Below are 27,178 nucleotides of genomic sequence, written 5' to 3' on the forward strand. Positions count from 1 at the left end.
TAAAAATATCTCTACAGAGCACCTGGAACTCTCATATTTTTGCTGTCAGTGTAACTAGTTTTCAATACGAGATCAGACTTGTTTGTATAATTATAAAAATGCACTTGTCTGAGTCTGAACTTCTGTTTTTTTCAAAACAGCCTATTACAAGTTCTCCTCCCAAGTGGATGGCTGAATTAGAAAATGATGATATTGATATGTTAAAGGGTGAGTATGGACATTGTGGGTAGGAAGTAAGGTTGCCAAAGCAGATGGGAATTCAGTACTTACTTAAGAGCCTTAAAACACTTGCTCTTTAAATGTTCTGGAGGTGGCCCTGTGGCCTCAGATCTCTAGCCCTCACCTTTGCAGAATCTCCAGCTCAGGAGTCTCTTTGTCTTGTTAATGTTATACATTTTTCATTAATCCAGTTATCTCCAAGAGAATATCCAGATGTCAGTGGCAGGCTGATTTTTCAAAACAGGCATGCAAGAACTAGTTGAAGCAGTGTAATGTTACATATATTTCAGTTACCTCACTTACCAGTCTCTCACTGCATAAGTATAGTGGGTGTCTCCTGTATTTTGAAAAATGGCATGAATTTTTGTTGGGCCTCAGCTGATCAAACTTGGTGAGCAGCTTGGACTGTTGATTAACTTGTTCAGAGATGCTCTATGCATGTGTCTTCACTCGTAGATCCAAGATCTCTAATTGAACGGTAAGGCTGTATCAGCAAGTTACAGAAGGGCTAACTAGCATGCAGATTTGCTGCATGTTACAGCTATTAGTTTGCAGTAAACATCCTTGAGCATGCTCTGCCTCTCCTGTGAATTCCGGATAAACTGTTCCAAAGTGAAAGTGGGACGAATTAACTTCGACTTGCTGCAAGAAATGTGCTTAAACACACATTATTAATGTATAGTAAGTCCATTCCCTTGCATACTCTTTTGTAGCTTGTTCACGTAGCAATGTGAACTTACAAAAACTTCCAAAATATGGGGCAAGTTGCTTATTGCAATGGTGGCAGATTACAGTATCAACCACATCCATGGCCGTCTCTTTCAGTAGAGAAAGCTGGTCTTTTCTCAGTATGTTAAAATGAGAGGTGGCATCAGCTTGAATATACTCTGTTGGCTGGAAAAAGATCTTGTCAAAAGTTTGACTTGAAAGTGCTCTGTGAAGTCACTGGAGGGCTATAGACAGTGTTAAAATCACACTTTCTCTCTTCTTAGAGTTGGGGAGCCTCACTACAGCTAACCTGATGGAAAAAGTTCGTGGCCTGCAGAACCTGGCTTATCAGCTGGGACTGGATGAATGTAAGTACTGTACACAGATGTGACTGACTGCATTGCATATCTTCCCACTAAAGCGTGCGCTCATGGTACATCTGTAGCTGGAAAAGTGTGCTGGCAGATTTGGCAAGTGTCTGACAGTCACAGTTAGTGACCTTCCAAAACAGGATGAGAGAGTGAGCTTGCATTTCCAACTTACAGCCTGCCTGTGTGGGGGAAACATCTTGGCAGAAATAACAAGTGGTCATATGTCAATCGGGTGTTGTCTAGTGGCACACAGACTTTTGTTCCTGACTTAAAGTTGCCTTAGATAAATCAGGTCACTTTGCTTAATTTCGCACTCAGATATAAAGCTATTTCTTAGAATACTTGGGGCAGTACTTCTGTCAAACTTCATGCACTGCCTCCACAGTGAAACTTTCACTTGTTTGTAGGATTCTCCTATCACTTGGTGTTCGTACTGTTTTCTGCTTCTGTAGCTGTTAGTTTTTTCCAGTCTCAATTGTGGCAGGAGGAGATGTCATTGAGTACTAAAGTTGACCTTCATCCCACTTACAAACAGCCAATTTTTACCAGTTTTTTGAAGAAGGAGCTGCTTTCATCATCGCATTTAAAACACTGTTGTTAACAGGTTGGTCCAGCTTTAAGGATTTCAAGAGTATTGTGTTTTTTAAATGCTACTTGTACGTAGTGACACATTTAACTTTTTCTGCTAAATTTTGCTCTAGTGTAGACCTTAGTTGCAGTTACTCTTGGGCTACACAAAGCACCAGAAGTTTTAAAACTTACAGGTGTTTCACCTTCCTTTCAGTGGATACGAAAAAGCAGTAATAGACTTTTTGAGTCTTCCTCACTGTAAACCTAGGATGTCCTAATGCTTTCTTATTAACAGATCACTAAGCCTATTTTAACACGCTCTCTGCAAGTTTATTTCACTTTCAGTGCTAACATCTGTTAAGACTGTGTAAAGCACTTAGTGGAGTAGAAGTTAAAATATAACAATGTAAAACTGAATCAAATACAAAGATTGGCTGATGATTGGCTTTCTCAGTTAGGTTGTAGGCTTAAATGTCAGACAGCTTTGTCCTGCTAAATGGAGTTTAAGCAGAGCCTGAGTTACATTAAAGCTAACAAGGTGGTTGTTTCCTTTGCAATGTTTGTTGCATGCATTTCCATTTATTTTTAGTGAGAACAAATAAATACAGAAGGAAGACAAAGTGAACAAACAATGAAATGTCTGAGGTCCAACAGTTATAACCTTTAGCCTATAGTAACGGAAATCTTGAATTTTCAAGCTTTATGAAAGCTTTCCATGTTTGTAACTTCTTGTCACTGAAGTCTATTTTCCTTTAGGCTATAATACATTGAATGCTTTGTGTGTCATAATACACATTTATCTTAGCAAAGTTTTCATAGCAAATTAGATGTGGAGTTTGAACAGAGCTTCTTGCGACTGTTTTTCCTAATACTGTCTTTAAGTTCTTTTCTCTTACAGACTTAGGTAGGTGAGAGAACAAGAAGAAAAATCCAAAAGATCTGTTCATTAAAGTTAAGGGGCTTGTGGTTTTGGTCCAGAGGTACTGGATTTGATTATATCTTTGTGTATTGAAATTTAATAGTCTGCTTTTGACTTGACTGTTGATTGAAACTGGCTATCAAAACCAGGATTAAAACCGCTGCTGACCAGTCTCCTCTAGATGGCAGCATGAGGCTTCCCAGAGGAGTCTTGCTACTTTTTTATAAAACTGTACCGTTTCAGTCATGATTTGAAGTTCTTCTTCCCAAGATTGTTTTTTCTGACGTATTTCCTGTTCTGAATGTGCACTGGCTTTCTTTACAGTATTTTCAAACATTTTATCTGTATTGAGTGTGGGAAACAATTCTGCTTCATTGTGTTAGCAACTTACTTTTCCTTCCAACTCTGCTCTTCTACATCCCATCTCAAATCCTTTATATTTTCAAAGACTTCTGTTTTCATCCAAGTTATTGATAAAATGCTGTGCAGGACCAGAGTGATTCTGGCAGCACTCCATGACAAATGTATCTATTGAGTGACTTTGTAATTATGTTGTGAGGTCTGTTATTGAACCAGTTCACAGCACACTTCATGTTAATTTTGCATTAGAATTCGTTAGGCAAAGTGACGTGTGGGACTGGGTACCTTTTGAAAAGTTTATTCAGCAAGCTGCTATTACAACACTAAAATTGAAATCTGAGCGATTGATTTGACATGATGTAGTTTGATAAATTAATAATTACTGAATTACATGCCTTGTTTCTTAAACTGTCTTACTATTTTGTCTATATAAGTGGGCTTTCTTGACAAATTTGGAACAAATGTATTGAGTGCTTTGTCCATCTTCACTGCTTTGATCTAGGAACGGTTGAATACTATTATCCGGATTCCGCATTCTTACTATATATAATTCCTGCTGTCCCTAACTTTTTGGCCATGGATTTCTCAGTTCCTCTTTTGGTTGCTTGCTTCTCACAGATTTCTGTTCTTTACAACTAACTGTCTCCCCTCTTTTTCCCATAGGGTTACCTTTACTTTCTGTAACCCTGGCTATTTTGTTGAATGCCCCATGGCTTCTGTGAATCAAATTAAATTGTTAACATATAACTTACGTTTTCTTTCCAGCTTGTTTGACATCTGGTTTGCTTTACAGTTGTCCTCTGCTTTTAAAAGTAGCCAGTTTATAGTCACTGCTGTTTCACTGGTCTGCACTTTAAGCTGGGTATTCTTATGTGATTTAAATGATTATAGCTTAATTAGTGCAGAGTTCTGTGGAAGTTTTTCTTTATCAGATGAAACTGAATAGACTTGCCCTGCTTGGACTGTAACAGTAAGTTCAAGAAACAGTCAACTAGAAACTTCAGAGGTGACTTTTACTGTTAGAGGTCTGAGATACAGTGAATGTCATTCAGGCTGGAATAACACTTAACAGAGCTTCCTCTGGTATTTTATATGGGCATCTGAGGAGTCAGACTTCTTACCCTCTGTTATGATTTCTGTGCAGTATAGCACATACCTGTTTAAACTGCAGTAGCTTTATCTGATATCAGTCTCTGAGCATGTGGGATGATAATCTCAAAGGAAACCTTTGACAACTGAAATGGTTAATGCTATTTTTGATAATGCCGGTTCCCTCCTCCTTGTCTGAGGATTCAGTTACTTCTTTCCAAATAAGGTAACTGTTGATCTGTCCAGCCATGTATCCAAGTATCCAATTCTTCTAGCTGCAGTAGTACCTAATACATTTAGTTCCTACCCAGACAAGATAAGTTGCCTATTTTTGGTGTTCTTTTACCTTTGTAGTTTAAAAAGACTTCTGTTTGGCAGATATTTCGGAACTTTGCCATAATTTTTTTTTTTTTTAACCAAATGGATAAGTGAGCACCTTGCTTTTTAAAAAATATATTTCTGACTACTGGCTGCATGATCTCCTGTACTTTCATTTCCCTTTTACTAAGATGCAGGCCGTTAAACTGCCAATAAAAGATGGGTTATCTTCTATAAATCAGAACTTTTTATTTGTACCATTTAATTTGCTGATGACTTGCCTTGAAGATCTTTCTTGTGGATCAGAAAGGATCTCCAGGGTGGTCCTGGGGAATCTCTTCAGCTCTCCTCCTAGCATGCTAGTAGGTGGAATCTTGCTCACTCATGTCTGTTCCTTGCAGAATATTCTTCCCTCCCTTAGCACAGAATTCACCTAAAGGATAGCCTTCCTTGAATGAAGCAGGATTTTTGTAGCATGAACCAATGATTTATTTTCTATTTTTACTCTCCTCTTAAAGGATAGGCTATCCTTAGGTCTCTGGTTTGTGTATTTATTCTTTGCTACAAGGTGGTTCTGGAGTTCTCCAGCAGCTTCCAGGCTCAGGACCTGGTATCAATAATAATAAAATCTTTTAAAAATAAATTATTTTTCAACACCTCTTCTGAGGTCTCAGCTTGTGTTTCCTTGTCTGCTTTTTAAGCTGTGTAAAATTCTGCCTCGTCCTCTTGGTTGTTACTGCTTTTCTGTTTTTGCTTCAGTTCTCTTATTAGAGCTTCTATTTTCCTGCTGTTAAAGAGTTATTTTATTGGTTAGAATACATTGAAATAATTTTTAGTATTAAAAATCCTGCTTTGTGTGGATTTTGCTGTCCTTGTTAACGTGGGTATTGTAAGAGCGGGAGGAGGAACAGGGCTCAATGAACACACCTACTTTTAATTGTTCATGTAGTTAGGGTGACTTTGGGAGGCACAGTATCACTGCTGAATGTGAGCTGCAGCCAGTCAGCGAGTCTCATCTCTGCTGTTGGCAGAAGTCTGGGGAAAAAAAAAGGTATAGGCATATTGCCTTGTTATGGGCTTCTTTCCCCTCCTGTGTCCTTCCAGCTTTGCTTGGAGCAGGGTAGTAAGCACTGCAGAATGAGGAGACCCCAGCTGATGTGGCAAGCAAAAGGGAGGTAGTTCTTAACTGGGAACCCAGTCACAGATCCTGACTCCATGTTTGTGGCCCACAAAGCAGCAAGTTTCAAAACAGTTTGTGTAAATAACTGCAAATTTAGATACCTGGCTCTGTTTTTCTGCTGTATGACCCCTTACAGCTTTCAGAGCAACTGAGTCAAAGTTGACTGTAGAAGATAAATTTCGAAGTCTTGGTTTCATGAGCTAGCAGCTCTGGGAAGTGCATACATTGCTAGTAAGCAAACTTAACTTGGTGTTAAGAGAATTTTATTACCCTTGATTGCAGTTTTTTTAAAGATCTGCCCTGTCATCCTTTTGAATATATGTATAGAGAAAGGTGTATCTGAGAACTACATACGCAGAGAAAAATATGTTTTTCTTAAAAAAAAAAAAAAAAAAAAAAAGTGTTTTTTTCCAAACTTTGGAATAAACCTATGTGTAAAAGCAACAGATAAGTAGGATGGGGAAGCAGGAAAAGCACCATGTCACTGAAGGAATGTGGTTGTCCAGGGACTTTCTGGAGGCCCTGCTATTGCTTCACTGAATCTCTGATATTTTTCAGATAACACCTGCTATACTGGTTCAGAAGTCCTAAAATGTGTGTATGTATATACCTGGTATCACAGCCATGTTTATAAAATCTCACTGATGCCAGAGAGATTATCTGGCTGCTATGCTATCACAGTATAGCTTCGGTGATAGCGCTAGTGCAAGGCTTCCTGAAAAGCCTACTCTTTTTAAGCCCTAATGTGTTTGTGGAGGTAATGGTGCTTTTGTGCAGTATCTGACTTCAATATTAGAAAATGTGGGATAACTGACCCCACAGATGTGAATACCATTTATAATTTCCCTGTCAGTAATTTTTGCTAGTCTGCTCTCTCATGTTAGATTAAATTATTTGGAGTTGAAGCTGTTTTGTGCTTTTCCTCCTGTAAAATTAGGAATGTAAGAACGGCTATATTATCCAATGTCAAATCCTCACCCTCTTTCAAGAGCAATGAGACAGTTACTGAGCATGCTCAACCAAGTCTCCCTATTTATAGTCCCCCGTGGTTTTGTGTGCCCTAGCTTTCACTGGACTCTAGCAACTTTGCTCCTATTTTCTTTGTAACACTGATTTATTTTCCGTATATGTTCAAGCAAATTAAATACCAAGGGTACAGTGGAAGAGCTATTTGATGCTAGCTATCAAAGGCCCAAGAATGAGACCTGGATGACCTGGGAGATGTCAGGTGAACAGCAAAAAGTTGGCCATCTTGTAGCACCACAGACTGATAAAGGAAAAGTCAGCCAGGGTTTAGTCAGTCAGTGATAGTTTTCCTTAATATGAAGAATAAGTAAATGATTAGGAGTTTTTATCCTGGAGAGAGACAACTGGTGCAGTAAGTGAAAAAGATCTGTAAAACTGATTAATGCAGAGAAAGTGTGACTAGGGAATGACTCTTCACTGTTTCTCATAGTATGGAAGTCAGAGAGAGTAAAATAGCATGTCAGGACAGACACAAGGAGATATTTGCACTGCGCATTAAAGTCAGAACTCATCGCTGCTGGAGGTTGTGGGCACGGAGTTTATCTCGCTCAATAAATGAAACAAATTATTGGAAGATAAATCCATCGAGGGTGTCTGACCACAGAGAAGTCACCAGTGGCTTGGAAATCTTGGAGATGCAGAAAACTGGGAGAGATTACTAGGCAGGTACAGCTATGTGCTTCCCTGTTCTTACACTCTTTATATAGGTGTTTGCCATCAGCATGTCAGGGTGGTGGGTTGGAAGGACCTTTTGTTTGACAGTGGGGTTTTTTTGTTTTATTTATTTTAGTAATAGGCTAGACTGCATGGTAGTTAAGCAACTGCTACCAGAAATCACTGAGATGTCCCTGTAATGGAGAGACCCTTCCAGAGACAGCAAGAGACGGATGGGCACATGAATGAGGAACAGCTACCTTGTTCCCGAGTTAAGCTGTCCTTGGTTGTGAATTGTAGTCCTCTGCAGCCTCAGCAGCCTCTGAAATTTCTGGAAAATCATAAAGGAGTCCTTCTGAACTCCAAGCTATTTACAGATCACCACTCTTTCTCAGATTGGTAGTCTTTGGTTTTTCATTTCTCTCAGATAAATGCTGTCTATCGTGATCTCTTGCCTGCAAGTTCAGCTTTTTTGTAGGTTTGGAGGGGCAGAGCAGTTCTGTCTTTTTCCTTCAGCAGGATTTAACTGTAGCATATTTTGAAACATATATATTTAGTTCTGCCTGTGATCCTTCCAGGCTGCTCTTGACATGGATAATTTCAAAGCTAGGATAGCTCTTCCCTACGTGGTTGAATGTGAATTCACTCACTGAGTGTTTTTTTTTTTTTATTTTATTTTTTTTTCCCCTTTTTTGATGCTGATCATAGGTAGGATATGTTTAAATCAGGGGCTCCATCTTTGGTGGACTGAACTTGTATTATCTATTAAACTAAAAAACAGGGCATGACAGTTATTAAACTTGAACTTTGTTGAATTAGAATCAAAGTAAGGAAAGGAGGGAGGACAATGTATCCTCTCACTGAAACATCTCTTTCCTTTTCTGTAATGGATTGTCTTTTCTAGGAGTGTCTACATGTAGTACCAACATGCAGCCTTTAGGCTCCATGCAAAACACCTGGCCTTCGTACCCAAACAGGCTTATATCAATGATGTAATTGATCAGATAAAAATATTTCCTGACCATAACCACTTTTTCTTTAGTCCTGAGTCAATCAACGCAGAGGCTTTTTAAGCTCAGAAGCCTTACTTTACATTTGTGAACAAGCCCCCACTTCCTGCAGTACAGTTGCCTAGTATATTTTTCTAGTTGCCTAGTGCCTGCTCTGGTCTGTATGTACGCTTGTTTGTAACAAAATGTTTCAGATTCTTACATTTGTAGGAAATCAACATATCAACAGGTATGTGTAAGTAAAGAGTGTTTTAGTACTCAGGGTGTCAGTGGGGTGTCTGTCTCATGGCATCTTCTGAAATCTCTCATTGGTCCATTTTAGTAAAAGCTGTATGTCCACTCTCTGCAGTCTGGGAAGTTGCATGAAAAAGTGAACTGGATTCTTATGGTTTCTTTTTAGCCAAAATGAGGTTTTGGAATCTATGTAGAAGAGCAGACTCTTTCCTGAACATGAACTGTTTCCTTATTTCCTTGGAGAAGTAGACTACCTAAAGTGTTGTGGTGGAGCTGGAGAAGAGAAGTGACTGCTGGAGAAGAAAGAGGGAAATAAATTGAAAGAGGATCACATGATGTGGATCCAAATTTAGATCCCACAGCAGGAGTCTCAGTGCCAGTTATTAGAAAGATATAGCAATGTTCTTAACATCTTGACTGCTGACAAAAGAGTAGGGAGGATACTCACTTTTTCTTTGTTAAAAGCTGGCACCTCCAGAAGTATAGTGCTTCTAGCACTACTGTGTCTGTATTAATCTGAAACAAGAAGGAAGAAAATATGTTTTGGAATCGCCTACGTTGTTCTAAATATGTGGGACTCGGAAGAGAACATTGTATGCCAAGTCTAGTGCTCATTATGTCCTTAAACTTAAAATACACAGTTTATTTACTCTTGCAAGGTGAGCTGTCCTGCATAGGAGGAAGCAGTTTGAGGTGCGTGTACTTTGTTTTTTTCTGCTCTGCTTAGAATTTTCTTTGTAGCAACTGTTTTTTTCTTGGTTAGTTTCTACATTCACTGCCTTGCTGAATGAATCTTCATCGTGTTTCAGTTTTGCCTGAAAGCAGATTTCTCCCTTATTTTGTTATTTAGTACTGTGTTTGGCAAGGACTTTATGTGAAATAGTATACTTCATGTGCTTCAAAGCTTGAAGGCAGAGTTTTATAGCTGGACAACAAAATTACGCTCTTTGGACATTGGATTTCTGTAATATGCAGTTAGCTTAAGGATTTACTTAGCAGAGCTAGTAGACTTCTCCCAGAAAATGTCTCACATTTTGGATGGTTCATTTGTGGGTTAGGAGATGATCACAGAGTTTTTCAGGAGCTACACAATCCGTTGAAATGGTTGGTTTTGTTTTCCTTAGTAGGAAAGAATATGGAGGATGTTTTCAGTTTACATTCATAGTAATTCTTGGTCCTTATTTGATTGTTTCAGAGAGGTGAAAAGAACACTTACATTGTCCGTTAAGGTGTTTATATGGCCCTGTCACCGTGATGTCCAAGCTGCTATGATTTCCATGTGAAACCTTGGCCTTTCTCCCGATTCTCTTTATACCCTCCTCCCACACTGTAGATCTTGTAGATCTGCTTCTTCATTTTAATGCACAGCACTATGGTAAGAGATACTCTGCATCTGCAGGGGGGCGAGGAAATCACCTTTCCTTATACTGCTCACTGGGTGGCTTATTTACAGGCAGGATTCTTCTGGGGCAGCTCCTGTTGGAAGAGCGAGACATCAGAATGCCGGCTTGAAATTGCCATTCATACGTGATCTGTGAATTGGCTAATTTTGACATGTAGGTAGTTAAGAAATGATTACAGTCAGAGGAGTCATGACCTCAACTTTTCATCATCTCCATTGGCTTGTGCCCCAGTTTGGAAGTGAGGAAGGTATAGGAAGTTTTAATTGTACCTGTGTGATTTATCCTCAGTCAGCTCTTTAATTTCTTCTGGCTGTCTGAGGTTTCCGACACGCTGTAAATTTCTCCAACTTTTTCATTATCTGCAATTTCTTTATGACTCATGAATCGGAGTGGAGAGAGAGTGTGGATTTACAGCAGAGATAAACATGTCCATAAAGTCTGTATCTGTGTCAGTAATTGTACTGCTGTCAGTGACTGTCCTGTTTTACAGGTCTCTCTTGGGAGAGGAACACGCTTTGCTACCAGTGTCAGAGAAGTGTTCACTTTGATTTGCATTAACTTGCCAGGAGATTAGGTTGCGATGCTGAGGATGGAAATTGAGTCTGGACCTTGGCTGCTATTGTTTTTTTTAAATAAGTGGGTGTGTGGTTGAGTGGCCCTCTATGTGCAGGGAAAAAAAAAAAAGCAGGTCCAGACTGTTCTTAAATACAAAATCAGGGAGATACAGTCTACTGATGATATCAAATGTGATACTACCCATATGCATAAATTGTGCATTCTTACCATAAAACAAATGCTGTATCTAGGTAACTGTCATATATGGAAAAAATACTGCATGGATCCTTAGGGTATTCTCTGTCTGCTGGTGAAGTAGAATAAATATTTCTCTAAGCTTCAAGAAATCTCTGCATCTTCGCCTTCTTCCCCCTCCCTTACTCTGAGGGGAAAATGCTATTGTGGATTTCGATGGCAAGTACTATTACAGCATCCTATTCTCCAGGCATTGATGACTCTGCTGCAGAAGGAGGTGTGTACTGTTGGAGTTTGAGAAAAGGGGGAAAATCTCTAAAACTCTCCTAAATGTACCAAAAGTTCAAACTTCTGCCATTTCTCTTTGCTTTTATTTTCTGTTTGATGCCTGTTGTTGATATTTGTGTATGTGGAATCTCCTTTTGTTAGATTATATAGTTTGAGTTGGATTTTTTTTGTCTGTGACTTACTAATTTTTTGTTGCAGTAAGAAGGTAATTATTTTCTCACAGAAGTATTTTTAAATATTCACAGTGACTGTAAAAAGCCAACTTTCCATTGTGTCAGGTATGCATTGAGACCCCCAAATGCAGCTGATTGAATTTTTCTAAGTCTGCTGGATACCTTTTAGAGAAGGGAGATTATCATAAACAATGTAAACTCTGTGATTGCGTAGATAGCTTTTAAATGTGCATAGATGTAGGAGTGTTAGAAATGCTAAGATGACATCTGCCACTGCATGGTTGTTAATTCTGCAGCCTGATGTTGGAAATAAAAAGGGGAGCTTTTTGAGTGTTAAGTGTCCATCTAGCTCTGGTAACTGAGTTTCCAAAGTTATGTATGAGGACCACGTGCTAAGTGGCCCAATAGCTGGCAGATAACGGTGCTCTTAAAACTGCTGTTGATCTTAATGAGTGATGCTCAATGGAACAGCAACATTCTAAATAAAAGCTGAATTACTATGAGATGCTTTTTACCTGATCTTTATTGAAATGTCTGTCTTTTTTCCTTTTCTCTCATCCTCCTCCTCTCCTTATGTACATCCCCATACCTAGTTTGTGGATCTGATTTTGTTAAAACAAAGGTCACCTCTGAAAGGTACTTCAACCAGGATGTATTATTTCCTTTATTAAAACAAAACCCAAACAAAAAAAACAACAGAAAACCCACACAAAATATTTGTGTTATACCCTGGTATTTTTTTCTAAAAATGTCCCTTCTGAAAGTCCCCTTTGGCTCCTATAGTTTGTTCGATAGTAGGAAGAAATAAATGCTGCAATAGTTTGATATTTTCTGGAAAAGAGTTGTTGAGTTTATGTTGGTAGAGTGAAGGCTGATCTAGATACTTCCTGTGGTTAAGAGAAGGGAGACTTTTCAGTGTTAGTGGGGAAGAAGAGGAAGAGATGTGATTAATCTGGAGACTGACTGACCAAACTGCTTTGAAGACTGTGAAATCATTCATCTGATCTGTCACCATTAGCTTTTGCAGGATTTTTGGTGTGCTATTCAAAGCAGTAATTTGTGCTTTGTGAGGACATTCGGAATATTAGCATTGGTCAGTCAAGCAGTGGAACACGTGGTGCAATCACCAGGGTGGTTGTGCAGTCTCTGTTCTTGCAGGCTTTCCAGACCTGACTGAATAAAGCCTTAAGCAACATCATGAGCCCATAATCGACCCTTCTTTGAGTAGGAGACCTCCTGAGCCCTTGTAACCCAGATCACCCAGTGATTTGATGATTCTGTGATCTAAGATCCTTTCTAGAAGTAAGTTAATTCAAAGCCTGCATTCCACAGTCTCAGCTGAACACAGCACCAAACAGTTGGTTCAGCTTATGAGCTTTGAGCAGGAGATCTTAGGTGCAACTCCATGGTCTGCCTCCGTGTGAGCAGCCTGATTAGGAACAAGAAACCTAAAGATTCTTGTGTTGCAGTGATGGCTTTCATGCTTTTTGGGGATGATGGATGGACTTCCAAATACTTCCATCAACAGAGCTGATTATAAGTCTATGCAACTGGGGCTGGGGAACCTGTTTTTCTGTGTAGGAAGATACAGTTCATGCAGTATCATTCTTTAAACAGAGGAAGAGAATGGTCCTCAGCATACACAGAGGTTCCGCTGTGTCCCAGCTGAAATGAACAGTGATACCACCGTCATCTGTCTAGACAAGCAGGGGGTCAATGGGGCTTGACTGAAGAGCTTTTAGCCACAAAAGTAAAGGAATGGGCTGTCACATTAAAGCATTTCTACCTGCCACATGCTTGGCACAGAAAGAAACATGACTACAAACAAAATGTTCTTACATTATACTGTCAGAAGCCTATTTTTTGCTACTCTCATTCTGACAAGATAACTTGTAGACTACTGTCAGTAGAGGAATTGAGGATGGGGAAAAGTTTGATCAAGCATAAGGTTATGTGCATTTTTCCATTATGGTTTAAAACCACAAAAATGCCAAACAAATCTCAGGAGATGCTCTGGCAGGGACTCTCAAACCTTCGCAACTGGTCTATATTTATTATTTAAAATTCTTCTGCTGTCTATACCTTTATCCAATTAAAACTTTTCTACTTCTTCTGTGTTAATAGAACATTTCCTCTGTATTTACAAATACTGGAAAGATTATCCCTGTATCACCTCTGTCTGAAATGTTTTCCTGTAAATTTTGGCTTCTGGCAGGAGTGAAGAGAGAATTTTTTTCCACAGTATGGGTAGCTGGACCTATTTGCAGAGCAGCAGCTGATCCTAGTGAAAATCGCACTAGAGTGTGACTTCGGAGACTTTGGTTCAGTTTCTGGCACTACCACTGTTCCGCTTGGTTGGTTTATTTGCTTTCTCACGTGTCCCTCCCTATTTCCCCAACTGTAAGGTGGAGTTCACGTTAACTTTCTTTTGCAAGACATTGGAAAAATCACAGATTTTAAAAGACAGCATATAAAGCCTTTATCATTAAGTATCCTATCCTGTACGCTGTGTTGTTGTCCCCTGCTTGCTGCTTTTATATGCCACAGGAAGGCATCATTAGAATATTGTGAATGTCATCAGTAGAAGTAAAATGAGAATGTGGTCATGAAACAGATCCCAATATCAAGTGCTCTTCAGCCTGGGACCCAAGCAAGGCAACTAAGAAAAGCAAGGCTATTCTCAGCCGTTTACAGACATTATATGTAAAAATATTTCTATTTGCAAGCAGCATAAAGATCAAAAATTACTAGTATGTATCCATACTAATACCAGGATTATTTACCTGTTTGGTGGCACATTTGCCCTGCTAGCTCAGAGGCAGTGGAGTTACTGAGTACATAAGGATCAGTCTCACTGTTTCGTTCAGCCAGCATTTGTGCTTTGAGAAAGGAGATACAGTGTGTTTGTCAAATAGACTGAATGTACGTTGGTGGGGTATTGCTATATTCCTTTCCAGTTTTCTCTGTTTTGGATCAGGTGATAATGCATACAAGACTATGTGAAAAATCTCCTAGCATTTTGTCGCGTTACTGAGTGGTTTCAGTTGTTCTGAGCATGAAGTCTTCTGCAAGATCAATAGTGGACTTGCCACCTTACCTCTTGCATCTCCGGTAAATGCAGCTCTGAACAGCCCGTCTGTATAATGTTGCTAGACAAAGTCTGATAGTATCTGTCTTTTATTGCCTCATTAACTTGTGAGCATTAGAACAAGATAAAAATGCCCTAAAGCCTCTTATCTGATGATTGTTGTAACCTTCTGAGTGCCATTAGTTTAAGTTTGCAATCAAATGCTTCCCCTGAGTATAAGGAGCACTGATTAAACCTGAAGTGTCCCCAGAGGCTTTTACAGCTGTCATGGGGGTGGTGGCTGCCCCTCTCCAAAAGGAAAAGGAGGGCTGGAGGTCCCGGTGGGGCGGCCACTCTGCAGACCTCCACGTGGCTGCCCCAGCTGTTCCGCTTTGCCTAATGAATTGTTTTACAAGGAGAGGCTGGATATTGTCATCACAAGCTGCCTTCCCCAGGGACTGAAGCCAAGCTGATAATGACTAATGTTAGTGATAGTAATTGAAGTGTGATGGCTCTCCAGGGACTTGCACACGCGTAGAGCTGTCAGGCACTTGTGGCTGGTACAGGCCCATGAATACCTCAGAAATGCTTTTTAATTGCTTGACTTTCATAACTAGTTCCCATATATCTCCTGCAGAGATACACATTTTATGGGGGGAGGGAAAAGAAGCTGAGGACTCTGCTATGACCCTCGGTTTACACATGTAGTTTACTGCTCTGACGTGTTTCTGGTGAGGATGGCTGTGTGTTCTTGCTCCCCTCTGGTCTTGGTGTGGATCTGCTCGGTGTCTCTGCACAGGCATGTACAACTGATTTCACCTGAACGTACCTTTTCTTTTATGTCTAAGCCCTCTCTTCTATGATACCAATCCTTAATGCATGGAGATTGTACTAGGTTATAAAAGAAGGCAATAACTTTATTTCAGAATATCAAAGGATCACTGGTATTAATAGCGTGGAAGTAATGATAGCTATTTGCATTTTGTTAGGCGTTGAAAACTGGATGTAAGATAGAACAAAAATATTGGAAAAATATAGCGTATCCATGTGTCCCAACAGGACTGGAGTTTATGGCCATGAGCTTTTGGGGGGTTAGGACAGAGAAGTGACCAATGTATATAAAATGGAGTTATTTTTTTTCTGAAAATTTTCTCCTTTAGAAATGCATTGTTGAATATAGCAGTGGGCTTGAGATAAAAATAGCTGGAATGGGGAATCGTACTCCTGACTTCTAGGATCGCCTGCAGGGGGTGGGGGGGTGTTTTTTGTTGGTTTGGGGGTTTTTTTAAGTGCTCTGTTGGGATTGGCAGATGAAACTCATTGGGTTGAATTAACATTTTCTGCCAGTAATAGCATAGATCACAACATTATATCAATTCAGGAAACAACTTTTAACAGGACCATGAACATTGCCATACTCAGACCAGTACTCCTGTAGTATCTTGCCCCAGACAGTGGACTTTGTCAGTGTGAAGAGCTACTCACTCTTCTGCACAATTGTGGAGGAGCACGCAAAGGGAGGTTTCTTGGCAACCCTCCTCAACAGCAGTTGGTGTATTCCCTGAAATGTGAAGCTTCTATAGCTTTATCTATTGAAAATATACCTATTTCTACATTTTTATGTAATACTTCTTCAGGATCTTGTTAAATTTAACAATATAATATCATATGATTTTTAATTAAAGAGCTAATGACTTGAGTGCATGAAAGCTTACATTTCCCTCCAGCGATATCCGTTAGTCTAATAATGTAAGACTTTATCTCCTTGCAAATTTTGCTTTGCCTTTATTTCCTCTTACAGATTTCTTTAGACTGGTTTCATTATTGTTCCTTTGGGTTTTTTTTATTAATTCCTATACAGTTTGTTTTCATTAAACAAATCTAACTTTAATAGCTATAAAAGGGCTTCTCATGTATGAATTAATTGGATCTGGTGCGATATTGTTGTACTGGACTGAGAGCTCTTGTGGCTTACTTTGCTACTTATAAGGCTGGTCTTTTCTGAGAGTCTATAGAGTGAAAATAACAGGTCTCCTCTGTCTCGGTGCTGGCTTGGACAGAGGAAGAATGAAATTCATGTTGCTACTACTTGAGGAAGCTGTGAGGAGAGAATGGATTTATTCACAAAACGGAGTGACCAAGAGGGGGAGCTTGGAAAAGAGAGAGGAGAGGGAAGACCTTGCCAAATGGAAAACATTTTCTTCATCCTAGTTGTTGAGGGTGCTTGGAAGTATATATTCACCAGATACCTACCAATTGCATAATACTGAGAGATAAAAGGATAGACTGACTGAAGGTCGGGGTTTTAATACTAGATCGATCATGAGACTATGGAACAGATGTACAAGGTCAGATGATAAGACAGAAATGTGCAGGGAGGGGAAGGGAATGAACCTAATTTTTTGGTACTGAGTCTCATTTGTGTTTCGTCTCTGTTTTTAGATGACTCAGTTCAGCCCACTCTGAAGTCAAGGTGAAGTATCTTAGGAAATTCAGGATGAGTTACAATAGATCACACTAATTCGTTCCAGCCACTTTATGGATTTAAGTGTTGAAAACAGTGTTTTGTTGCTCTACACATATGTTACTCTGTAAGTGTAGGTCAGTCTGGTTTCAGGCCTAGGGGCAATCTTCTGAGAAGACTAGAATTTGAAGAGAGCACTTCTCTCCAGCTCTTTCAGAGCATCCTAAAAGGCCACTCTAGGAAATGGAGCCTGTAAATGAGACCCAGCCTGAGCTGTGGGAAAGAGGTACAGTTTAGAAGGTCACAAGAAAAATTTTGATTATGTGGCTCGGAGGCTTCTTTGAATTAATTTCTTGCCTGAATTCCCTTGTTTAAAAACTGTCTCTTTTAGGAAAAAAAAATAATCCCGTCTCACTAAAACAAATTAATAGTGATGGAAAATTTACTACATACCTATTGCTTACTTCACTATTAAAAATCCAACTCTTGACCCTAATGTGAATTTGTCTGGGTACTGAGACGTTTTGAATTGTCTCTGTCTGTACAGGAGGGTTTTGCTGTGGCTTTTTGAGTTCTAGCTGGAGATCAAAAAGGGGTGCTTAATGCCATTGCCAGCAGAGTAAACATACTACCTCTTCTCATCATATTCATTGCAAGTTTGTTCTTCACCTCCCCCCTCCAGTGAAGTGCTGGCTCTTAGAAATTTATTTTGGTAATAAAACATTACTTTATACTTGCCCATGAAAGCATGTTTGAAGGCTGTTTGTGGATTCTTTAAAGTGTCCAAGAGATTGTTGTTCCCTGAGCGCACTGCCATCTCATATCATAATTAAGCCTGATGAATTAACATGCAGAAAGTTAAGCTCATAACTTTCAGTGGTTAACTTAGGCTCTTAAAATGTGGAACCAAACCTGTGGTTGGCATGCTGTAATTCGGTTGTCAGTCCCAAAATGTTATGTATTGATGGGTTTTGGTTCTGAGAAAATGGGTGGGTTTGTTCTTTCAGAAATTTTATTCTTGCAGAGATTTTTCGTCACAATGAGGAGAGAATAAAGTTGTGTTTACTGCTTTTCACAGTTGTAAGTCTTGACAGTAAAGTTAAAGGGTATAGTTCAGTTATTTTCCTGTGATTTACCTTACAACTTCTTACTGTAATTGGGGAAATGGGGATAGGAAACTCCATGCTGCATAAGTAGAGATTTTCAGTTTGTAATTTAATTTTGAGGAGATATTTTTACTGATTGGTTGCTACAGCACAAGCCCAAGAGTGGAGGTAATTGAAAGGCATCTAATAACCAATTAAGCAGATTTCGCTTGTGTGTTGTTTTGAGCACTGTTTTAGTGAAAGCTAGTGAAGCTCATTATAATAAAGTTCAGCAGAATATGTTTTCTGTGTAGGAATTATTTTACATTGATACGGCATTTCCATAGGGAGAGCTTTCTGTGCTACGAGGCATATATCCACATATTGTTTAAACTGCACAAAGTACCAATTATTTTGGTGTCAGTATACACTGTCGTGTAAAATCTGGCTTTCCAGATATTTGGTGATGTTTTACAAACACCTGTATTACAAATAATATAAATCTCTCTTTAAGTCCTTGCACGACATCTCTGAAACCTATTGTTACATTTTAAAGCTTTCTAGGTTCAGCGGCAATTCAACAAATATTAGCTCCCATGTTCTTCAAATTAAAATGTGACTTCTGTTTTCTCACTCTGGGGTTTAATCTCTGTTCTACTGAACCAGGTAAAATCAGGTTTGGTCAGTAGCTGGAGAGGAATCTGTGAAGAGCCCAGGTGTTGCAATACGCAGTGCTGGTGTCCTTCTCCTGGTGGGTTGCTGAACTGTTATCCTGTGGTAGCTCTAGAGGGCTCTCTGCTGTTGGAAATGTTACATTTCCGATGAGTTATATGAAAAAGGTTTTAATAACCTGTTGGTCATTAAAGAACTCATAACACTTTTTTCGTAAATGCTAACCTCATTGTCATCAGCAAAATACAGCATATGCAATTAGAATCTAATTTTCTCCAGTGTCAATTAGAAATTCTCATTTTTACTCTGAACTGTGTTCTGCTCTGCATGTAAATAGCTGTCACAAGTTACAGCATTTAAGCAGTGTAGGAAATAACTTTTGTGTATGCGGTTTGCAAAGTTCCTTGTGTAAGTCATTAGAACTATGATGCTATTAGCACTGACTGTATGTGCAAGAAAGACAGCAAATAGTTATCCTAGCCTTTATTGTAACCATGCAGTTCATTACTGTAGTAACCTTAGAAGTATATGGGCATTGTTACAGGAGCATTAGAAATAAATGTGTAAGATGTATGACTAGATGAGACAGGATGAAAGTATGAACAGTAATTTTCAGCAGAGTAATAGGCGTTTGTCATCAAGTTGTATCAAGTGGCATTTAGAAAGGGAGGAATACCTATGTAATACTTTTGGTTTTTATTTGCACACCCTTCCTTTCGGTGTTATACAGGGACATGAATCCCAGTTCTGGTTTGGTGGATGTGCAGTATCATGCTGGATTCGACTAGGTATTCTGTATCAGACTTGGTTACATTAAAATGCACTTTAAAATGATTAGTTTGAAAATGAGTCAAGTAGTTAAAGATTGTAATGCTGTGTTCTCTGTTGTAATACTAAATTCTATTCTCTTATATAGGTTTGCTTTTCCGTATACATGGTTTTGTGCTGACCGTGCATTGCATAAGGGAAGCTGATGGCTTGGGAAGGTGATGGCTTGGGAAGCTAGCTGGTGACATTTGGGGGGGTTGACATGCGGATAAGAATGCAAGGCAGTTGAGTAGGTAAGCCCTTTCGTTGGGTGTACGTGCTAACATAAGCAGCGGTGTGTAATAATTTCAGTGTGAACGCTGACGTCTTAAACGTAGCCAAGGAAGAAACATTTACTGACATGAATGACAACAGTTTGCATCTCCTGGAGCAATTGTCTTTGGTTTCAGAAAGCCAGTGCTGCATTGCTTTCACTCGGTTGTGTTTTGAAAGCTGTGAATACTAGAAATAACTAGAAATAACATCTGTGAAAACTAGAAGACTAGAAATAATGTCTGTGAAGACTAGAAATAACTGCAACGTGATTACAGCTTACATTCTCCAACGTGTTTGGGCAGCATGGGTTGGACATCCGTTATAGATGGTGCTGCAGTTTTCTGTGTGATAAGGAGCTTAGGTATTGAGGGAGTGAAAATAATGTTGAGTTTGATGCTCAGTGAGCTCCCCAATAAGAACATGCGCAAGTGTCCTGCTTTACCTGCTCCGTGGTGAGTTCTGTCTTGTGTGCTCTGCAAAGCCCTCACTTGAAATCACCATTGTGAATTTACTGCTGAAGGGGGAAAAGGTGAAGTATGGCTAGATTCAGGAAGGGAACAGGTTGTTTTATTTTCATTGGTAGCATTTGCAGTTCCCCAAGCAATGAGGGCTGGAGAAACTGGCTGTTGAGAGCCACATCTTGATTAGATGTTTGGGCCTGTTGTAAAATCCTGTGAAGTCTGCTGGTTGTGTCAGTGTGGAAATCCTCCTTATACCGTGGAGGAAAGGTATTGAGAAATCTTTCCTGTAAATTCTGTTTTTTCTCTTCTAGGAGCTACTTTTCATAGTAGGAAAAATCCGCTGAATTACCCTTGTCTGCATAAACCACAAACTAATAACAATTAAGCTATTGATTACTTTTTCGGGCAGTGAAAAGATGCTTCTTCCAGGATTTGTTTCCCCATGCCATCCCTGACTTCAAACACCTGCAACACACGAGTTCTGCTTGTAGATGAATTCAAATGCTCATTCCTCCTAGCACTTTGAATGTATTTATTGCATGTACTACATCTTTTCATGTCTGACCACTGTAATTTGAGAGGAAATCATATCTTTTTTATTTAAGGGTATGGGTTGTACTAGGTTTGTTGAAGTGGGGATTTTAGATTGGTTTTAATACACTAGTGGAATTTTTGCGTAATGAGATCTTAGGCAAATTAAAAACTTGTATGCAACTATTGAGCTTGTGCTTGTAGATTCAGAGGATAAACATAGGTGTAGCCAGTTTTAAACTACATAGGATTTTGGATTGTTATTTGAAATATATTATCAAGTAATTGTGATTGAACTGAAATAATTTCTGTGAGATACAATATTGTCGAGTGGCTTCTGCATCCTCCATTATTTATGCTTTGACTTGTTAGTTGAATACTTTCCTAGTCAGTTAATAATTAGATCAGAGTACTGAAGTCACTGAACAAAATGTCTTGTAACAGTATCTCAGAATGAGTGTTACAGAAATGCTCTCAATATGTTTAAACATGCTTCTGTCTGTGTTCCATATAACACTGTACGTTGTTAAACCCTGTCAGTTTTGAGATCTAAATAATTTAGGAAAAAATGAATTAAAAATACCCTTTTGGCTATTGCATCTGCCTGAGGGACATCCTCCTTGTTCGGAGGACTTAAAAATACAATCCCTGTGTTTACTTCGCAGTATTCAGAAAAGCCACTAAGCACAGAGGGGGATACAGTGAAAGTTACTTGGCACAGATTTGTGTGGAGAAGAAAAAGGAAATAAATGTTTTCTATAGTCTTCCGTTCCTAGTTGGTCTATGGTTAAGTAACTGTGGTGGATAGAATTCAGGTGAATATGAGTTTCAGAGATCACTACACAGCTGAAAGAGATAAAAAGAGAGTGTTTTTCACCAGTGGTGGTCTTGAACCTTCAGAGGCCTGTATATAAGCTTTATGTTATCTGAAGCTGTATCCTAATTGCCTTAAGATGTATTAAGTGCATGTATAAGTCTTTTCACTTTAAGGTCTGCTTTTTACTGAGTACTCCATTTCTCTGTTTAAAACAATAGAGAAGTGACTTTTTTTTGTTGTTGTTAGCCATTTTCGCTTTCTGGTAATCCAGCAGCATCACTGAGCTTCTGTATCTTAGTTTGAAAGTCCAGTGGCAGTGTTTGTTGCATTTTAAAACCAGTTCAGTTGAAATGATTATAGCAAAAATAATTTAAAGGTTGTAACAGTCCGCAGTTTTCAAAAAGCTGAACTTTATATGTAAATGCACATATTAGTGTTACCTGGCAGTTGTTTTCAGCATTATTCTGAATGTTTTATTGGAACTTTTAAAAATACTTCTATTTTTTTTTTTTTTTATTATTTTGACCCAGTTTCACCACATCACCGGCTCTGTTTAGGGAACTTTTTTCAGCCAATCCACACCCTGAGCCATCAGGATGGTAATTCTCTAGTTGCAATGGGTGGCAATGCCTACTCTCTGAAGAGCTGGCTTGTGAATAATTGTATGAGGTTCTGGCCCTAAATCTATTGATCACACGAGGGTCACTGTAGTGCATTTCCCAGGCTGAAGGTGCAAAGTCCCCGGTCTCCAGGTTGCCTGCTGCTTCCCTGTTAGAATTCAGTGTGCCAGACCCATGGCACCCCTGTCTTTCATGAATGGAATTCAAAAAGACACTTACATTTCCATAAATAAATTAGGAATTCAGTGGCTTCTTCCGGCTAATCAGGGCAGGCTGATAAACCTTGCTAGCTGTTTAATAAATGAATTGTGACTGATTACCTATTAATATGGACGCCTCAGGAATTCACCCTGGGGGAAGCAGAGCAGTGAAATAGAGAGGGGCATGGCCCCCTGGGAAATCAAGGCTTCATGTTTGCAGCTTAAATATCTCTGTGAAGTATCAATAAGGAGGTAATTGAATTTTGAACACAAACATGAGCGCCGGATGGATGAAGGAGAGGGGGGCTCTGATCATCTCTTCATGCCCCTTCATACTCCCCTCCCCTTTCCCTTAGAGACCACTCTAGTGAAGATAGATGCTAAATCCATTAAATAAAGATTAGACTCTGTCGTGGTAGAAAATGGCAGCTTAGCTAGATCCCTGGGCAAATTGGGACCTTTAGCAATACAGAAAATTAAAATATACATTTTTAACAAGTGTGCTGTCGACACAGTAATAATGACTGTGTGGCTTGTGGGGTTTGCTCACCTTTCAGATCTGCTTTTGTTTGGTTATATCACTTGCTCTTGTTTTGAAACCAGCCTGCTTGGTCTCTTTGAAGCAGAGAAGACTTAAGGGAAGGAAGGTTTTTTCCCCACCTTGCTTTCCGTCTTAGGCACTTTTTCTTGGCTATTATGCCTGTAATAGTATAGAAGATCAGTACTCTTGTATTTGAATATGGAAATAATTAAATTTGCCTCCAGCATGCTCAGTCACATGTCCTGAAAAGTAGTTGGAAATAGTCTAGAGGAACCATAGAGATGATATTGGAGAGTGAAATGTAAATGTGATTGGGCTTTTTTAAAATAGGTTTTATTCTCTAACCACATGGCTTTGTTTTTTATTTACTCCAGATCAATTTTTCTAGAGTTCTACCATTATGGGAAAGATTAGTATAGGGGTGCGCATTGTAAAATGTCAATGTTCTTTCTTGTCATGCAATGAATTGTAGAAACATAGCTGAAGTGGCCTTTAATGGGTGACAGTCTTCCTTTATAATACTGTACTAGACGTAGAATGCGATCAGGCCTTCTTCACAACTTTGCATGCCTTATCCTCTGTTGCATAAAGTCAGCAAATCCTCATGGGTTTTGCAGGCAGAACCTCCTGTGCCTGTACAAGTAGGGGACCAATTGCCGTACTAGAGAGACTGCTCCTCTTTTTCCAAATAAGATGATCATTCTGCAGAACAAAACCCAAAATTGTTTCTGTTTAACGTTTCTTAACAAGAAATGAGCCTAAACTAATGTGTTCCTGGGGAAAATTGCTGTTCCTTCTTTCTGGAAATTTTTTTCTTTACTCTAGATAGTTTTGAGAATGCAAAGAGAAAAAAAGGATTTATACTTTGCTGAATTATAGTGGACTGAGACAGTAGTAACATGGGGACTTCCGTCTATTCTTCCGTGACATCTCCTTGATAATACCATTTTCCTCTTTTCAGATTCCTCTCAAATTTTAGCAGTCATGCTTGGAAAACCCTTGATGCTGCATCCTCAGATTCAGCTGCTAAGAACTGAACCCAGCATCATCATCTTTGGTTTAGGAAGATCAAAAGTAAATATTACTAAGTGTAAGAAAAGTATTAGTAGACATGGGTCCATTCCAGAGATAGTAGTGAGCGTACTGGGAATGTTTTGGCTTCCGTTAACTCAGAGCTGCTGCAGACGTGGAAGAGGTTTTCCAGCTGTTTCCCAAACTATCATCTGCTTCCACATCCCAGTGGTTTACTTACTTGTCTTTTGTCAGAGGGTTTTTGGGTTGGGAATATCTATATCCTTTCATCCAGCCATTCTTCCAGCAAGGAAAAAATTTTCTAAGCTGGCTCAGCCTCAAGGATTCTCTTTCATGGTGTTGGCACCAAATTGAAAATGAACAGGTACCACGCCTTAGCTATACTGTAGTAATTGATTGTGTATGTGCTGTAGCCTGTCTCAATTTAAGAAGCAGCTAGATCTCAAGCCTCCCTTGGTAAAGGTAGATTACAGCATTGGGTTTACCTTTGGCCAAGCATGTTGATCATGAGCTCCTTCTCTCTTGGGACTTCCTGGCCTTTGTCCCCTTGCAAGGGGACAGTTCCTCTCCTGAACCCCACCCCTCTCTCTCCATTTCTCACTCTGCTAACTATTTATAACCCATCTAGTTTCCTTTAACCTTGCCTGGCCCCTTTCAAAGAAGTCACCAGTATCTTGACAGCCTATGTCCTTGTTTCTCTCATGCTACTGGCGTCCTTAGCCTTACTGTATCACCTGTCCTTCTGCCTATTTTGGAGAGTTTTCTGCTCTCTTCTCACTGCATGTAAACTTAGACCGATTTTTGTAGCTCAGGAATCTTCCTTTGTGTATCCCAAATTAAAAAGGAGACCCTTGCTAGTTTGTCCTGTAGCTTCTTCTGAAAGCAGGTATGTGCCAGGAACCTCACAAGCTTATGGCTTTCCACATATTAAGGCACTTAGTGATGCAGCATTTTAATTAAATTAACCAGAATTCGTAAATTGTAGATAGACAGATTTTCCAGATCATCTCAATATGAGCTTTTAGAGTGATCAACACTCTGCTGGTGTTTAATCCATCAGACTGCCATATGGAGTGTTGAAGAGCAGAAGATCTGTTTATTAACAATTGTTGTTTTTTCATGTCAGCAAGTATGATTTTCGTATTTGAGGACCTGGGAGTGCAATCTGTTGCTGCATCTCTTACACGAATTATATCAACCTCATGCCAGACCCCGTTTCATTTCTATCCCTCTTTTTTACTGAATCCAGGTGATCCAATAGGCTGCCTAAATGGCATGATAGACCAAGAGGGTCATTCCACCAGAGTCTCCAGAAGTTCTTTGGTTACACTATCACGAGAGGAATGTGTCCAGATGTCCTTTATGAGAAATGATAGATAACTGTAGCGTCAGTGGTTTCTGCAGACAGTTGAGACACATTTAATGAAGCTTTGCAATTTGAATGACCAGAATATAAGTTATAATTCACAGAAGTCAGAAAGTTGTTCCTCATCTTCAAGATCAAGCCGACCTTTTGTTCACTCTGTATGAATAAATACCTGTAGTCAAATTCTACAATATTTTCTGTGTTGGACTCATTAGCAATAGAAGTTACCTGTCTCTTCAGAGTAGTGGTCAGTCCCATTTTATTGTGACATTGTTTCTACTCCTTCAGCTGAGCGAACACTGCCAGTTGTTGGTCTTGCCAATGGGAAAAATACTTTTCAGGCAAGAGGAAAAAACCTTCTTGCCTTGTGATGTTTTCATTGCTGTCTTCAGAAAGAAGTATTAGCTGTTCTTCGATGGGAGATGAGACGGGCCCAGTGCAAAAATATGTTTTGCAACCTAGGCATCAGACTCTTCTCATCAAATCTAATTTAAGATATTTTCCACTGTCAGAACCCCCTGAACTCTCAGCTGTAGTAACATGCAGTCATTTTTACGCATCCAAACGTTTTCATAACTGTTGGCTTATTTGCTTTCTTGGTTGCATTGACAGAGTGTGGGGAATAAGACATACCTATTAAGACAACTTCAATTTTGATCTCTGTTTAGGTAAGGTATGAAGAGGAGGGAACTGTTGGGATGTGTTGATGATGATAGATGGAAAACACTGGTTTCTCACCTTTATTAGAGTTGTCCATCTTATCCAGCAGATGGCATTGAAAACGTACCTGCTGCTCTGTCTTCTTGCTAAGCAGTGTCTTAACTGAAATCTGAAATCCTACCAGCTGTACTCTTCCCTTTTCTCTGGTGCATCGCTGCAGATCACTTCCTAATGAGGATTTTGAGTGCCCCCTGACTAGTGGGTAAAACAAAAGCCAACACGTCCATGGATTAATGAGAAAGGAATTTAAGGCGGGTGTGCTGTACCCTGCAACAGAATCTGTTTTCAGGATTTCAAAGTATTCCTTTAAACTTTTAGCATTTGGGCAAGCCCTATTAGTAGTCTTCTCTTTCCTGACTTACATTGTTTGTCTGTCCATCTGCTTGTCTGCCAGTCGTCTTGGTGTTTGTGTCATGTGGGCAAATAAGCAGTGAACTTTCAATAAGATCAGCACCAAAGGCAGTGTTAAGCACGCATCCTTTTGACTAGTCCTGCAGTACTCACTAGCTCAGACCTGCTGCTGGATTCCCAGAGAGGGCACAAGTTCTTCAAGCCAGTGGCAGCATCTGTCCCAGTGAAGGGCATTTCTTAGGCTGGTGTCAGTAGGAGTTTGTAGGCCCTTTGCATGTGGGTCACTGGGAGGAGGAGAGATTGTGGATGTTGATGATATTTAGAGTGGGTATCACTTAGCTTCTAATTAAATCATGAGGACAGTGGGATGCAGATGTAGTGTAATGATTCAAATGGTAACTGGCTATCGCAACGAAGCTGAGAAGTGAAAAATCTTTACTATGCATGAAGAGAACGTCAGTTCTGTAGTACTTTATCTTTGTTTCCTGTCTTTTCTGTATTCTTTTATCTTTATTCTTTCTTTTCAGTAAATATGCTGTTTAATACAATTTCTGTACAAGCATTACTGTACTCATGCAAGGTAGTGTTTTATTACTCCTGAGCAGCCAAATAATTTGAAAGAAATGTTAAAATTTATGTACATGAAACACAACTATCATGTGGAGCTAGCATGAATGCCCATGTCAGAACTATGTAGCATGGCTTTGTTTGCCTCATATTGTTTATATATTGTTCTGTATTGTGACTGTACGTTAGCAACATACCCATTTCAGAGTATTTAGACCACACTGGAAGCTAATGAACATTACTACCTTTCTAGAACCTACGGGATTAAAAATGCCTTCTACAAGCCCCTTCATTTCCTTTATATCTGAGGATCTGAGTAGATGTGGAAA

General features: G+C 39.4%; 1 protein-coding gene across 1 annotated transcript in view; it reads left to right on the forward strand.

Annotated features, from left to right (window-relative positions):
• The window catches only part of LIN52 (lin-52 DREAM MuvB core complex component), a 46,775-nt gene that overhangs the window by 739 nt on the left and 18,858 nt on the right, over positions 1-27,178 (forward strand). Inside the window, exons 4-5 of the mRNA XM_050898151.1 lie at positions 141-207; positions 1,212-1,295. Of these exons, the coding sequence (XP_050754108.1) occupies positions 141-207; positions 1,212-1,295 (151 nt within the window). The remainder of the gene's footprint in view (positions 1-140; positions 208-1,211; positions 1,296-27,178) is intronic.

This window comes from Gymnogyps californianus, chromosome 5 (genome assembly GCF_018139145.2).
Source record: "Gymnogyps californianus isolate 813 chromosome 5, ASM1813914v2, whole genome shotgun sequence".
Lineage (NCBI taxonomy): Eukaryota > Metazoa > Chordata > Aves > Accipitriformes > Cathartidae > Gymnogyps > Gymnogyps californianus.